At 32.7% G+C, this 15,182-nt stretch overlaps 2 protein-coding genes across 4 annotated transcripts; both read left to right on the top strand.

Annotated features, from left to right (window-relative positions):
* Positions 1-724: 724 nt before the first annotated feature.
* On the top strand, positions 725-1,792 carry LOC139890025 (uncharacterized). The gene has a single exon (XM_071872931.1). The coding sequence runs from the start codon at positions 725-727 to the stop codon at positions 1,790-1,792; it is 1,068 nt and encodes a 355-aa protein (XP_071729032.1).
* Positions 1,793-3,372: 1,580 nt separating this feature from the next.
* On the top strand, positions 3,373-8,276 carry LOC139893514 (syntaxin-81-like). Of its 3 annotated transcripts, none has more exons than XM_071876679.1 (8): positions 3,373-3,456; positions 5,723-5,824; positions 6,202-6,285; positions 6,405-6,509; positions 7,047-7,190; positions 7,392-7,652; positions 7,731-7,862; positions 7,998-8,276. In XM_071876679.1, the coding sequence occupies exons 2-8, from the start codon at positions 5,747-5,749 to the stop codon at positions 8,139-8,141; spliced, it is 948 nt and encodes a 315-aa protein (XP_071732780.1). In that variant the 5' UTR covers positions 3,373-3,456; positions 5,723-5,746; the 3' UTR covers positions 8,142-8,276. The 3 variants fall into 3 exon arrangements, with proteins under 3 accessions (XP_071732780.1, XP_071732782.1, XP_071732781.1); XM_071876681.1 differs by lacking the exon at positions 3,373-3,456 and adding an exon at positions 3,518-3,536; XM_071876680.1 differs by lacking the exon at positions 3,373-3,456 and adding an exon at positions 4,558-5,129.
* The last annotated feature ends 6,906 nt before the right edge of the window (positions 8,277-15,182 follow it).

Below are 15,182 nucleotides of genomic sequence, written 5' to 3'. Positions count from 1 at the left end.
GTGTTACTTTTTTGTATTACATTAACGATAATAGCAATTACAGATACAAACCGGTCAACGAAGGTTTTTTTCACTTTAAAATACGTGTATATATATAAGTCAACATCCGTCTCGACCCCGTTTCGACGTTTTAAGGTTGCGACCGTCTCGACCCCCTCTCGCGCCTTTTTCAGCTTTGTCTCAAATAGATAACTTTACAATTACATTTAATTTTAGTGAAAATAGGCTTGATACCATACACCTCACAATACGTTTTGTTAGTGATAAAAGATGATGGCCATAGCCATATAATTCGTAGGCTAATGAAAAGTTCTATATACATTTGTGTAAAAATCGTGTGATTATGTCGTTCATTGTAATTAAAATATTAGATTTAATTCTAAGACCATTCCCATCGGCACGTGATGGGGAATGTCATCATCAAGTTCGTGGGAGGGCGCCGATGGCAATGGTGCCGCCCTCGGCCGCCCTCCACCGCCCTCGGCCAGCTCGCCCTGTAATTTTTCATGGATACGCATAAACGAGGACGAAGCAAGAGTGTGTTTGTGGCTGTTTAAACGGCTATATAGCCGTTGTAATAATTTTTTTATATATTTTTTTTTCAATACCTCCACTATATATATACACTACTATCCCCATATTATATACATCACACTTTTACTCTCATCCCACACCAATATATATCACACTTTAAAACCCTCAATATTACTAAAAAATCACTAAAATGGGTCCAAAATTGGATAGTCCAAAATATGCAATACATGCTGCAAGTTCGGATTTTGGTAATGTCGCACTCAATCTGCTGGATATGATAGATCTAGAAGAAGAAGAAGAAATCGTCGAAACGATCCCAAGAGCGCCTAGAAGATTTTTATTAAGAGATCGAGAGGGAACTGGTATGCACTTATGGAATGATTATTTTTCAGAGAATCCCACTTTTCCCGGGGATTATTTTCGCAGACGTTATAGAATGAGTCGGCCACTCTTCATACGCATTTGCCAAGGTATAATTAATTATTCTCAAGAACCTATTCCAGATTATTTTTTATATTTTCATCAAAGGCGGGATGCTACCGGGTTGCTTGGTTTCAATATTTTTCAAAAATGCACATCCGCGATACGACAATTAGCGTACGGTACTGCACCTGATGCTTTTGATGAGTACTTACATATGTGTCAACAAACGTCATACGATTGTTTGAATAATTTTTGTAAAAGTGTATTTCATTTGTACGCTATTGAATATTTGAGAAAACCGACTCCACAAGACGTACAACGTCTTATAACTGCGCATGCTGAAGTACACAGTTTTCCGGGCATGTTGGGTGGTCTAGATTGCATGCATTGGGCATGGAAAAACTGCCCATATAGATACAAAGGTCATTATACAATAGGCGATCATGGATACCCAACAATCATGTTAGAAGCGGTTGCATCGTATGACTTATGGATTTGGCACGCTTATTTTGGACCCGCCGGTTCAAACAACGACATTAATGTGCTTAATCAATCCGATTTATTTAACGACCTACTTCAAGATAATGCACCTGCGTGTAATTTTTCGATTAGTGGGTGTGATTTCACTAAAGGTTATTATTTAACCGATGGGATATATCCTGAATGGGCGACTTTGGTTAAGTCTTTCAAAAGTCTACCTACCCCTGAATGTGCAAAATTTAAAAGGTTTCAAGAGGCTGCCCGAAAAGATATTGAACGGGCCTTCGGAGTGCTTCAAGGTCGTTGGGCAATAATTAAAAACCCTTCCCGACAATTCTATGTTGAAAGAATCTGAAGAATTATGCACACTTGTGTTATATTACACAACATGATCACCGGGGACAACAGAAGGGCAATGAGTGACCTTGAAGAAAACTATAGGCCCGCTCGTCGTACAAGGAGATCAATTGAAGAAAGGGTTCAAGCGCACATTCTGGTTAATAAAGAATTGTGAGATTCCACCATTCATCATCTACTACGACAGAAGCTCATCGAACACATTTGGAATCTTCCTGCAAATTTCCGTGTTCGACACGTACCACAAGTTGGGCCTTCCGGTACAACCTCCAATGATGACGAAGACGAGGACGAGGACTACGAAGAAGACGAAGACGAGGACAACGAAGAAGACGAAGACTGTTACAATGATGATGAGTATTTTTAATAGTGGTTTTTTTTTTATGTTTAAGTTTATGTAATTTTTAATTTATGTTCAAGTTTATGTCGTTTTCCTTTTAAAAAAATGTAACCGTATTAATCTATGTTGTTTAATAAATGTGATGTTCAAAAACATTTTTTTATTTGTTATATAATAATAATAATAATAATAATAATAATAATAATAATAATAATAAAATTGAGGAAGTATGTCATGGTTGACAATGGTGTGTTATGAGAGTGTTATGGGAGGAAGTGGTGAGAAGGGAGGAGAGAGAAAGCTGATGTGGCGCTGAGGAAATGCCCATGACGGCGTCATGGTTGGGATTGGTCTAAGACTGCTTTTATCCCAGCGTCAGATGCCAATATCAAGATGAGTTGTCAACAAGTGACGGAAGGAAACCTTGATATTGCAGCGTCACTTTTTGACGCTTTTATCCTTTAGTCAAAAAAACTGACGGTATCTTGACGGTACAACCAACCAATTATCAATTAATATTAAATATATTTTTGTTATTTAATTATTTTTACCACCCAATTTTCAATCAGATTTTACCACCTCACCCTCCAAATATTTGACACAAAAACTTGACATTTTGGGTTAACGGGGGTCAAATACAGTCACAGTCAAAAACCCACTTTTTTTTATCAAAAAGTACACAATCCGACTCTGACGTCACAGTCAGGGTTGGAAACAGTCTAATAAATTTGTTTAAAAAAACATGTTTTTAAACATTCTAAGTATCCGGAGTATTTTTTTTATTGTTTATGTATTGATTTCAATATTGTTTACAGTTGCTTTAATAGTTATTTGCATGTTAAGTATATCGTAGGACCTAGACTTATCGAGTATGTAACAATTGCAAACTTTGTATTGGTTTAAGAAAAAATTTCATTCATCGTCCTTAAACTTTACATCAAATTTGACTCTTCGTCATTTTTTGTGCATTCCTCGTCCCTAATGTATCACAATTCTACATCTCTCGTCTTTTTTCATTACTCCTCGTCTTTTTTCTTTCTGTCAATTCTACATCCCTCGTCTCTAAAAAGAACGAGGGATGTAGAATTGTGATACATTATGGACGAGAGATGAAAAAAAGAAAAATGACGAGGAGTCAAATTTGATTTAAAATTTACGTTTTTTTTGGTAAAAATAAAATAAAAAAGTAAAAAAGTAAATATACACTTTCCAAGTAGCTGTTGCAACCTGGTTTCGGAGTCTCGGTTACAGCAATTGCAACCGATTTGACACTTTCTCCTTAATTAATTCTGCGATCCTTCAAACTCAAAACTTATACACAAGTAAGATTTTCAATCTCAATCTCGATCCTCATCTTTCTGTAATTCCTGCTAGGGTTTCATATATTCAATTGCTTTAATAGGTTCTTATGTTACATCGCTTTATTTCTAGTTTTTTATGTGATATACCACTTAAATCAATTAGAAAATCGAGTCAATTAGATCGATTTTCTGTGCTACAATTTAGAAATCTATATAGATACATAGCATCATCATTTAGGACGGTCTTTCATTTTGACTATGGATGTCAAACATATTGCAGTAGTTTAAACAATGGTATTGATTTAATAGTATTTTTTGAGATATTTTTGCATACTAAGTTCATGTTAAAAGTATGATATGTTTTGATATTCATGCTGAAAGTATTGATACATGTATTTTTCATGAAGTCCTTCTTTAAAAGATAGTTTTACTGCAAATACTCATGAGATTCAGTTATGCGGTGGTTGGTAGTGCTGAAAGTTAAGTCATTCTGTTACCAAGAAGCACATACTATGGTAATCAAATTTGATCAGGGGCGGATTAATGTGGGGACAGGGGCGCCCGCCCCAAGTGGATTTGCAATTCTCAGTGTAAAAATTTTGGATTTTTCGACTTTGCCTCCGGTGGGTTTTTTTTCTCTCCAAAACCTACATAATTTGCCCCAAAACCTTCAAATTTTATCCAAAATTCTCCAAATTTTGCCCTAAAACCTTCAAATTTTGCCCCAAAACCTCCATAATTTGCTTAAAAACCTCTATTTTTTGCCCCAAAACCTCCGCATTTTGCCTAAAAAATGCTACAGTTTTAAAATTTATTTTGCCCCTGGTGAAAAAAAAATCCTGCATCCGCCACTGAATTTGATGTATGGTGGTTGAAGCTATTGGACTAAAATTGTAAGCGTGTTGCAAATTAATGAATGAGATAGGAAATATAGACGCGAGTGACATCTAAGAATCCATAATTGTTTTTTGCACATATAAGAGTAATAAAGCATTGGAAATGAGTTCATGATGATTAAATAAAAATGAACAAAGCTTATATGCTTACAAACTAGTACTCACATACTTTTACGTTGGATCTCTTTTGTCATCTTTTAGGTGCTACTTAAATTTGTCTGAAATGGATTTAGACAAGTTATTCGTTGTGGCTCACTTTTCAGATGAGTAATTCTAGTTGGGTTTCTATTTTTTTGATGTGTTTGTTCATATATGCATGATTGAATAACAAATGCATTAGACTGACAGTTGTTGCTAAGGGTGTTATGATATGATTGTTTTGACTTTATCATTAATCTTTATCAAACACTCTTATACAAAATGACTCGAAAGATTGAAACTCAAGCTTATTGTTTATTTAGATTCAGTGAAGAAATTACAGATTTCTCGACAGGGGTATCTTGAATTAGAGAAAGAAGTTAAAATCTATAAAATGATATGTACTATGTATGAATCTTGTATTGATGATCTAAAGAAAAATAATAAGGACATCGAAGAGAAGAATAGAAGTATACGAGCAGAGTTTTCTTTTTGGAAAGATTCTGCTGTGATTTTGGCACTACAACTGTGGTCCTTATTATCGCCAAAGATATGGTTGTAAAATTGATACTCGAAAGACTGAAGCTGGAGTGTCAATTTTACAGCATGATCTTTCAAAAAAGAATACTCTGCTTGAATACCTTTATCATTTTCTTTGAGGTCCTTGTTGTTTTTCTTTTGATCATCATTACAACCTTCATACATGTTACATCTCATTTTATACATTTTAACCTCTTTCTCTAATTTTCTTCACTAAATCTTTTCCCAATTTCATCATTTTCTCATCAAACACTCTTATTCAAAAGAAAAACATGCCAAAAAAGAAAAAAAAACTAATAGTTAAAAGTCTCAGTAATACTTTTCCCCTGTATACGTATGGAGAAAGCGGTAAGTTCATAGTGAGTCATTATACGATGTAGAGAGTTAAGCATTTGAAAAGCCAAGAAGTTGTCATTATATAATTTTGGATTATAGACATTTGTTCATGCCTAAACACATCTTTGGAAGTTTGGATTTTGCTTCGAGCTCTTTCCCCAATAATACCTATAACGTCAGCTGCTTATCTATATTTAAATTTAAATAAACAATGATTATAGAATGAGAAATTTAATGGTTTATGTATTAACTGCCAATTCTTAGTTTTATTTTTTATTTTTGTCAATCAGAATTCTGATGTCATGTATATGTATGGATATAAATAGGATGATACTTCTTTTGATATAATTCCCTCATATCTGAAATTATTGATGAAGGTGATTGGTGGTGGATGTTAACCCATGGCTAAGATTAGAGATCGGACTGAAGACTTTAAAGATGCTGTCAATAGGAGTGCTTTGTCTTTGGGATTTAATGAGGTTAGTTTTAATTTTTTATGCTTATTTACCGAATCTTGATGTAATGTTTTTTATAAAGTATTAAAAAAAATTATACATATTGGCCAGAGGTCCACTCGGAAGCAATCTCTTTATCTGTCGAATAGAGAGGGATGACTTTCTCTACTTTTGAGAGTGTTTTCACTCTGGGTGAAGAAATGACTTTTTTTTTTCTCAGATAGGGGAAGGATTGTCTACATCTCACCTCCCCCATACACCACTCATGTGGTATTGGGTTTTGTTGTTGTTGTGATATGTTATTGGTTTGTTAATCTAATAACATCATAATGTATTTGATTGTATTTAAACTTAATAACCATGACAACATGTTGTTTCTGATGGGTATTAAATGTTGACAGGCCAAAAGAGCTGCGCTAATGGCATCTTTTATTATACACAAACCTAGGGAAAGATCACAATATACCAAGGCTGCATTGAAGACGGTATACAAATCTTGATTACCACATGATTTTTATGTTAATCCTGTTACAGACATATTTTGTATCTTAATTGGTCTCATATTTGTTGAGTTTTTTTTTGGTATTTTTATGTTTATTTTCAGCTAGAGAGCATAGAGACTCTAGAACAGTTCTTGATAAAGCATAGGAAGGATTATATAGACCCTCACCGTACCACAGAAGAAGAGAGGGACAGCATTGAGCATGAAGTAATTTTAAAAGCTACCTCAAACTAATTTACAATACTAATTGTTTCCTAAAAATAGCAAAATTTATTATATAAAACAATGGAGCTCACTTTATGCTTTTAAAGACTGGTTTTTTGTTTGCACATTAGACAGAAGCTAGTTTCGCAAGTAATGGCTAATGCTAAGTTTTATTACTGGATGTGGTAATGTCGACCCTTTAGTCCTTTACTTACAAACTTTGTCAAAAATAATTTCTGTTTTATCTCATTTAGGTCAAATGGGTTGTCAGCCAGTCAAATTTTGAAAGATAATGCATAAAGCATTCTAAGTTATTTAATAAAAAATTAAGTAACATTGTAATATTATTGTTTTTGAAACAGAATGGACTCATTAATTGTTGATAAGTTGATAGATAAAACTGTCTTTGTGGGTGAATGCAGCCAACGTATCCCGGTCCACTACAACCTGTGCTAGGAATGATCTGTTTCAACCGAAACCTGTTACCTGACCCGCCCATCTTGACACCTCTATTTGTTTATCCCTGACCTTCTTTTGCAGGTCAGCATATTTGTTAAAGCTTGTAAAGAGCAGATTGACTTTCTCCAAAGTAGCATCACGGATGAAGAAGTAAATTCAAAGGGCTGGCTCGGTATTAGTCGTGACAATGCTAATGCTGATACTATTGCACATAAACATGGAGTGGTATGCATAATTTTCTCACACATTTATCCATATTTAGGCAATGTTTGAATTTATATATCAAAATTGATTATGTGATTTTCGTAAACTAAAAGTTTATTACTGTAGTTCTATGTTTCAAATTAGTTTTTTAAAGCAAATTCAGACACCCCCATTATGTTTCCGTTGAAGGTTGTCATTACATTTATGCTGCAATTATTTCAGGTTTTAATTTTAAGTGAAAAGCTTCATTCAGTGACATCACAATTTGATCAACTCAGAGCTGTACGTTTTCAAGAGGCCATTAATCGGGCTATGCCTAGAAGAAAACCAAAACGGGCTCCTGAAAAAACTTCTGCTGATGTCACTCGGTCTAGCAACAATTTTGAGTTAACAAGTTCAGATACCAGGGACCCTGGTGAACTCCAAACCGAACCCTTGAAAGTCCAACAGCAACTTTTAGATGATGAAACCCGTGCTCTTCAGGTACATATTTATTTAATCAAGTTTGTAGTTTGAAATCTGAGATTATGGGTCGTAGTTGAACAAGTTTATTTGGTTCAGGTGGAGTTATCGAGTCTTCTAGATGCTGCACGTGATACAGAAACAAAGATGGTAGAGATGTCAGCATTGAATCATCTGATGTCAACTCATGTTTTGCAACAGGCACAACAAATAGAGTATTTGTATGACCAGGTAAGATTAAAATATCATGAGATTGTAGTGTTATGTGTATGTGTTGTAGAAATATGATTTCGTTTAGGTTATACGGAGTATATGTTAAGGTATGTTGATGCTAACACGAGATTTATTATTATATATTATATACAGGCGGTTGAAGCAACGAAGAATGTAGAGTTGGGTAACAAAGAATTGACACAAGCCATTGAGCGAAATAGCAGTAGTAGAACTTTTCTTTTGCTTTTCCTTATTGTCCTTACCTTTTCTGTTCTTTTTCTTGACTGGTACAGTTAAAGTTCTATCAGTTAACCTACATTTATATATGTTTTTTAGTTCTGTTTAATGAGTGCAAATATTTGAACCGTGTTACTTCCAGAAAACAATTGATTATAGCTTATTGTTATCCATTTTGTTTGTTGTTTTTGTAAATTCTAAAAGGGTTGTGCAGCTGCATGTGTTGAATCTCAGTAATGCTATATGTAACACCTTTTGTGTCATGTTAAACACGGTTCACATTGTTGGTATAAGAAGACTCAAGTGCAGACTAAGGGTGGGTTTGTTTTTGACACCTGAATTACAATCGACGATGAATCATTAATCAACTTGTGTTGAATCATTCAGAGTTAAATTAGTCTCTTAATCATAACACCTTCATTTTCTTTAACATTCTTTTTAAATTGTACAACACTTATCAAACAATTATATTTATAATAATTCAATTCAACCTCATAAAATTCGTCATCTACTCTTTCGTTGATATGATTTCTAGGGTTTCTGATTGATTCATCTCTCCACTTTCGTCGCCTATGCAACGGAAGGAAAGTTTTTTTTTTCTTTTCTTTTTCACTTTTTATTATATTTTGATGGGTATGGTTATGGTAATATTGATGAAATTGTTTGGACAATTTGATCGGTTTTTTATAAGTATTTTGATTTGGGTTATTTAATCGAAATTTGAGTTATTTTAATGAGTTATTTATTTTAAATTTGATTTGGGTTATTTAAATGAATAATTATCTTTTTGTGGTTCATTTAATTTGAATATCGAGTTATTTTACATTGATATTTTTGATAAAATAGGAAAAATGTTTTGTATCAATTATCAATTATAAAGTTTATATATAAATTTTTATTTGACACTAAATCTAATAAATAAATTTTCTTTATTTATTTATTAATTGTTTTAATTTATTGAATTATATTATTCTTTAAAAAAGTAAAATATATATAAAACTAACACCCTAAGTGACTTACCTCTAATTCTCCACTTTTTTCTAGTTCGTGTGAATCACTGTCGTGCTCTATATTGAAATTACAGTGAAGGGCAATCCCGATAGAAATACATCAAAACAATGAATGTTTCAACAACCAAGCAAAAAAGAAAAATCAATCATTTCAACGAATAACCACTATTAACAAAAGCTAACAAGAGTAAAAAACTATTTTCTCCAAATAGTCCTTGTTATCAAAGACAATATGACAGTGAGAACACACGAGTATATTTAAGTAATCCTTATTCATAGCAAAATTCAAATAATAATAAAGAAACATTTTTAACTACAAATATTTCATTCCACTTCTCCATGATTAAGTGTAACGACCCGACTTTTTCGACTTGCCTTTGTGCCTTGTATTTTTGCGAAACTGCGATTTTGTGCGTACTATGTTACTTTATATTCTGGAAACTTGATATACGTGGTTTACTTCCGTTTATATGTTAAAACGTGCCTTAGAGTACGTAGGATACTTAACTTGTTCACCGGATGCCTTTATAACCGTTATAACCGTATAGGCTACAAGCATAGTTTTGCAGAATTTTCCTTGCATATATATATATACAAATGGTGTGAAACCCTTCCGAAGAATTATCCATATTTTATTTTTTTGGATTATTATGTAGGCCAATACTTGTAGATGAATCTTTTATGTGCTACATATGCCTATGAAATCCGTCTATAACTATTGGAAATTTATATGTAAGTATAGCATTGTTCCATGTGGTTTACCCAAAATCTCACTGGTTGTCTCTATCTTTTAAAAGCTATACTGGTAGTCGCGGTTTTAAAACTGCTCATCACTGGTCCAATTCCCAACTCCTGTTAACTTAGTCCTTTAAATGATGGTATGTGCCGGTCACATGATGGTTTAAAAACGCAACTTAGTCTATAATGTCAACTCATTTATTATCTAACATTTGTGCATTTTGGGGAAGAAATAGATGGATACACAATACATATATTACACATACATACATATAACAAATAAACCATTGTCTCCCCTTCCACCATTCTCGGACCCAGAATCCCGACCCACAATCCCTCTAAACCCCTTCCTAGTTCTTCCCCTCTCTTTTTATCTCTCCTCAACAACAATAACGCCAGCTTCTTCTTCAGGTACACATTCTTTTGATATCTATACAGTTTTTTCTATGTATGAAGACAACGACGAAGATCAAATATTAGAGGGCAATATGAATAGAACCAAAAAAATAAAAGGTTTTGTGATCTACCCACAATTGAGACAATAGAAAGTAAGTATTATTTCCAATTTATTATGGTGAAAGTTATTGTACATTACCCAACATCGCTAGCATAGTCTGAACTTCGAGAGGGTGGGGCACAAAACATCACATAAGGATACTTATGGTCCCGTTTAACTCCCTTCAAAGTTGGATTGATACCCATGTTAATAAGTTCATCATGGTGGTCAGTAGTAATTGTCTCCCCTGTAACTTCGCATCCTGGATGTTCTTACCAGCATAATGTAATGTGAGTTGGTGTTTAATTCACCAAATATGCAAGTCCCTTAAATAATCCAATAACAAAAAGTGAATCAAAGAAGTAGCAAGTACACAAAAACTTTTTCAGGTGGAGAAAATAAAAACGAGAACCATCACGAAAACCTAGAATTCAACCTAAACGCCATCATGAAGATGGCGATGAAGATTATGAAGAAGACGACGATGTCGGTCTCGATCAACAATCTACCACTACCTGAATTTGATGATGACCATAGTAATTCACCTGATCCGCCTTCAGTTACCGGGGGAAGAAATAGAAAAGAATTGATCCATCTGCATATATTTTACCCGAAAAACACTTGACCATTTCGAATTAATTGGATAAACGAGTCGTGATTCGAGTATCTCATGTCGATTTAGGACCATTTCGAATCAAAATAAAAACACACGATAACTTATCTATTTCTTCCCCAAAATCAAAACACAGGAGAATGTATATGTGCAGATGTTGGATAAATGAGAAGATATACACTATAGACCAAATTAAATTTTTTGCCCATCATATGTGATCAGCACAAGACATCATCTAACGGACTGAGTTAACAAGAGTTAGGATTTGGACCATCGATGAGCATTTTGAAAATCACAAGGATAACTGGTATAACTTTTAAAATATAGTAGACTGACCTGTTTTCAATTTTGAAAAGTTCTGTTAGGTTCTTAGTAGCAATCGGCGACATTTTTTTTTTTCTTTTACTTCACAAAGCTGTGGGATTTTGGGTAAACCACAGGGACCAACGGTATAATTAACTCTATTTATTTTAGTGGTCCTTATGTTTTACCTCAAATTTCACACGTAGTCCCTGTAATTTCTTTTTACTTGGGTGATCACTGTGATTTAATAATATTACGTGGGTGGTCCCTCTGTCAAACGTCCGTCCAAGTCAAACGTTAACCACTAATATGTGCCAAGCACACGAGAGTACTTTTGTCATTTTATCTCAAAAAAATTACTTAGGTGGTCCTTATGTTTTACTCAAAATTTCACACGGAGTTCATGTGTGTTAGGTAGTCATTGTGATTTACCAATGTTATGCGGGTGATCCCTCTAGTAATTTTCTAATAAATGATAAACACTTAACATTAACCCTAAATAAATAAGCGAATTAAAAAGAAAGACTATTATTTTACTAAAACACACAATATTAATTGTTATTGTTATTCTTTATTAATTAAGTCGAGCTTCTCATAATTCAAAGGTCTAGTTCCTTACAAATGAGCGTTAAAGTTAAATTGCATATGATGACATACGTAATACATACATAATTATCTTATATTATGGTACTATATATCATATGATATTGCTTAATTTATACATACTTTTTGTCCCAAAACATCAAGGTTTCTGTAGATTTAAAGAGTTCTAGCCCGCATTAGTGAAAAGATGTTGAGTTACATTAGTAAGTGCTTACTGAAGCTTTTTGTTTGAGTTGAAAGATGTTTAAATGAAGATTTCGTCAAAACAAACAAAAATTCAAATGTTGATGGACGATGTGGTGCATTACTCTAGCAACTTTTCTGGAAGTAAATGTATTTACATGCTGATTAAGCAATTACTACTATGATCCAGTTGATATCCCTCCGATCTACCTGTTTTGTGATTGATATAGATGAACTTTATCGGATATGGATTCAGATATAGATGAAAAATTTCATCCACGTATATATCAATTTATATCCTAAATACATATACAAATACATAAATATAGATATATGCTTACATATTTACTATTACAAATTCATTCACCGTTAAATTTACATTTTGCTTTTAACCTTATAATGATGAAATAACTATAATATATTATAATAAAACATATATATATATATATATATATATATATATGATGAGGATCCAGTGAGAACTCCACTTTTGTGAGAACCGTAAGAACTGGCGGCCGAATAAAAAGGGGGAATTCGAACAAAAAATCATGCAGGCGAACAAATAAATTCATGGTCGAACAAAAATGAAAAATGTAGAACGAATTCGTTCAGGTTCTACATTTTTTTGTTCGAATTCGTCCAAAATTGTTCGACTTTCACAAATTTTGTTCGAATTAGAAAATGTAGAACGTTCGAAATATATATATATATATATATATATATATATATATATATATATATATATATATATATATATATATATATATAACAAAATAAATATATTAATTACATATTTAATTTTTTCATAATCTATGTTTAATAGTAAATTCAACAAATTATGTTCTATCTTCGACAAAGATTACACTTTCTTCTTGTGGATATATTTTAATTACGTCATGTTATATTTATATATATATATATATATATATATATATATATATATATATATATATATATATATATATATATATATATATATATATATATATAACAAAATAAATATATTAATTACATATTTAATTTTTTCATAATCTATGTTTAATAGTAAATTCAACAAATTATGTTCTATCTTCGACAAAGATTACACTTTCTTCTTGTGGATATATTTTAATTACGTCATGTTATATTTATTTTTGTTATAGAACTTTTTTGTTTTCATCACATATTAGGAAATAATATAACATATAACATTATTTTAATATCAAATGAATATCCACTAACCCGTTTAATCTATTGGATATGAATATCGATAGATGACATGAAATTAAATGGATATGGATATGGATATGGATGAACGAAAACTAAATAAGCATGGATATGGATACGGCATCACCCGATCCATTGTCATTCCTACTCGTGGCATACTTTAAGGTTTATTTAATGATCTAAAAAAAATTAAATATAAGAATTTGTATTTAATCTACTTATATCTACTCTATACTTTAAAATAAAACCTTAATTAGCTTATTCAAGAAAAAATGGACACTTTTAGCCCGTCAGATCAAAATTTTCGATAGAGATCTCACCAGTGGCGAGTATAGTAGTATACCCGTGGGGTCACGAGACACTACTAGTTTGGAATTTTTTAGTAGAAAATACTTTTTAAATTGTATAGGACACCGCTAAATTTAACCGCATGACCCCATATACTTTTCAAATTTATACTTCTTCTTTTAAATTGTTTATGACACCACTAAATTTAACTACTCAGACAACATATATTTTTCGAGTTTTAAGTTTTTTGAAAGTAGATTACCACTAAAATAGCATTCAAATATAATTAGTAGTAAAAAAAATTCGGGATCTCATTGCATTTTAATCCTGGGATCACCACCGGATCTCACCATCAAAAAATGTGCTTATCTGGTGGCTATTGCCATCCGTAATCACGAGGACATACATTTGCCAATCCCGTTTGGATTTATAATGTAAGACTATATATAAAACGGATAAGTTTTTTTTTTTTGAACTACTTAAGGACAATGAATATTTATGACTACTTATGACCTATTCTATTCTATTCTTATAAAAGGCTAACTTCATGATGTTATTAAAATGACTTTTCCAAGCTTATAAAAAATTCAAAATAAAAAAGAAAAAATCTTAGACATCCTTAATGATGTCATTAATATTAATATAATTATTATTTAACTTAAATAAAACTCCATCCATAAATATCTTCTCAATACAAATTGGATTATATGAGATCTCTGCAATTTTAAATTCAAAATTTTCTTTCTTAGTAGCCATTTGATTTTATCATCATTTTATCATCTACGAAGTATACTTTTTAATTTACAGGAATATTTTCATCTTCTATGAGCTTCATTTCTTCTACTGCTCTAAACCTTTGATTTAACCTTTTTAATCTTCCTTTCATAAGCAACTGGACGTTGCTATGGGAGCAATCAGAAAACCTAATTGGATTCTTTACAAACCTTGAAAACCCTTAAACAACTCGCGACCAAAAACGATCCCAAATATTCATCCTTCAGCGACGAAAAGCATCACAAATCTTCATCCTCCAGTGATTTTTGAAGTCAGCCTCAATAACCAGACGATTCCTTCATCATTCTTTCAGAGACGCCTCAAAAACAGGTTAGGGATGGATTATTTTGATATGAATGTCACGTGCGTGGCTCGTGACCTGTTTAAATGAAGACCACGTGCAACGCACGTGCCAACAGCTCAACTCAGCTCAACAGCCATTCAACGGTTTTTCCCCATTCAATTTAATAAATTGTTGATGCCAATTTAAGGCTTTACCTGACATGTGAATTGAGGCAACTCTAACCTTTTCTTCATCTGGCATGTGATCCACAGCAAAAAATTGTTTACTTCTATACAGCCATCCTTTAACATCAATTCCATCGAATTTAGGGAATTCGAGTTTGGTTAACCTAGTCCACTGTAGATTCCAGTTACCAGTACCGCCACCATTACCGGCGTTACCGCCATTACCGCCGTTACCGCCACTCAATTTCTGCAATTCATTCTGAAAATGAGTGTGCTGAATGAATAAACTCGAAATTCGTTCATTCATTTGATCTTGCGAAGCTGTCATGTTACGATTCATAGTTTCAATGGCTGACCGGAGTGATTCAAAGGAATTCTCTTCTCCGGCGATCATACCACTTCTTGTTGGTCCTACCATG

This window comes from Rutidosis leptorrhynchoides, chromosome 2 (genome assembly GCF_046630445.1).
Source record: "Rutidosis leptorrhynchoides isolate AG116_Rl617_1_P2 chromosome 2, CSIRO_AGI_Rlap_v1, whole genome shotgun sequence".
NCBI lineage: Eukaryota > Viridiplantae > Streptophyta > Magnoliopsida > Asterales > Asteraceae > Rutidosis > Rutidosis leptorrhynchoides.
The sequence above is the reverse complement of the archived record's forward strand: the minus strand, read 5'-3'. Positions and strand labels throughout refer to the sequence as shown.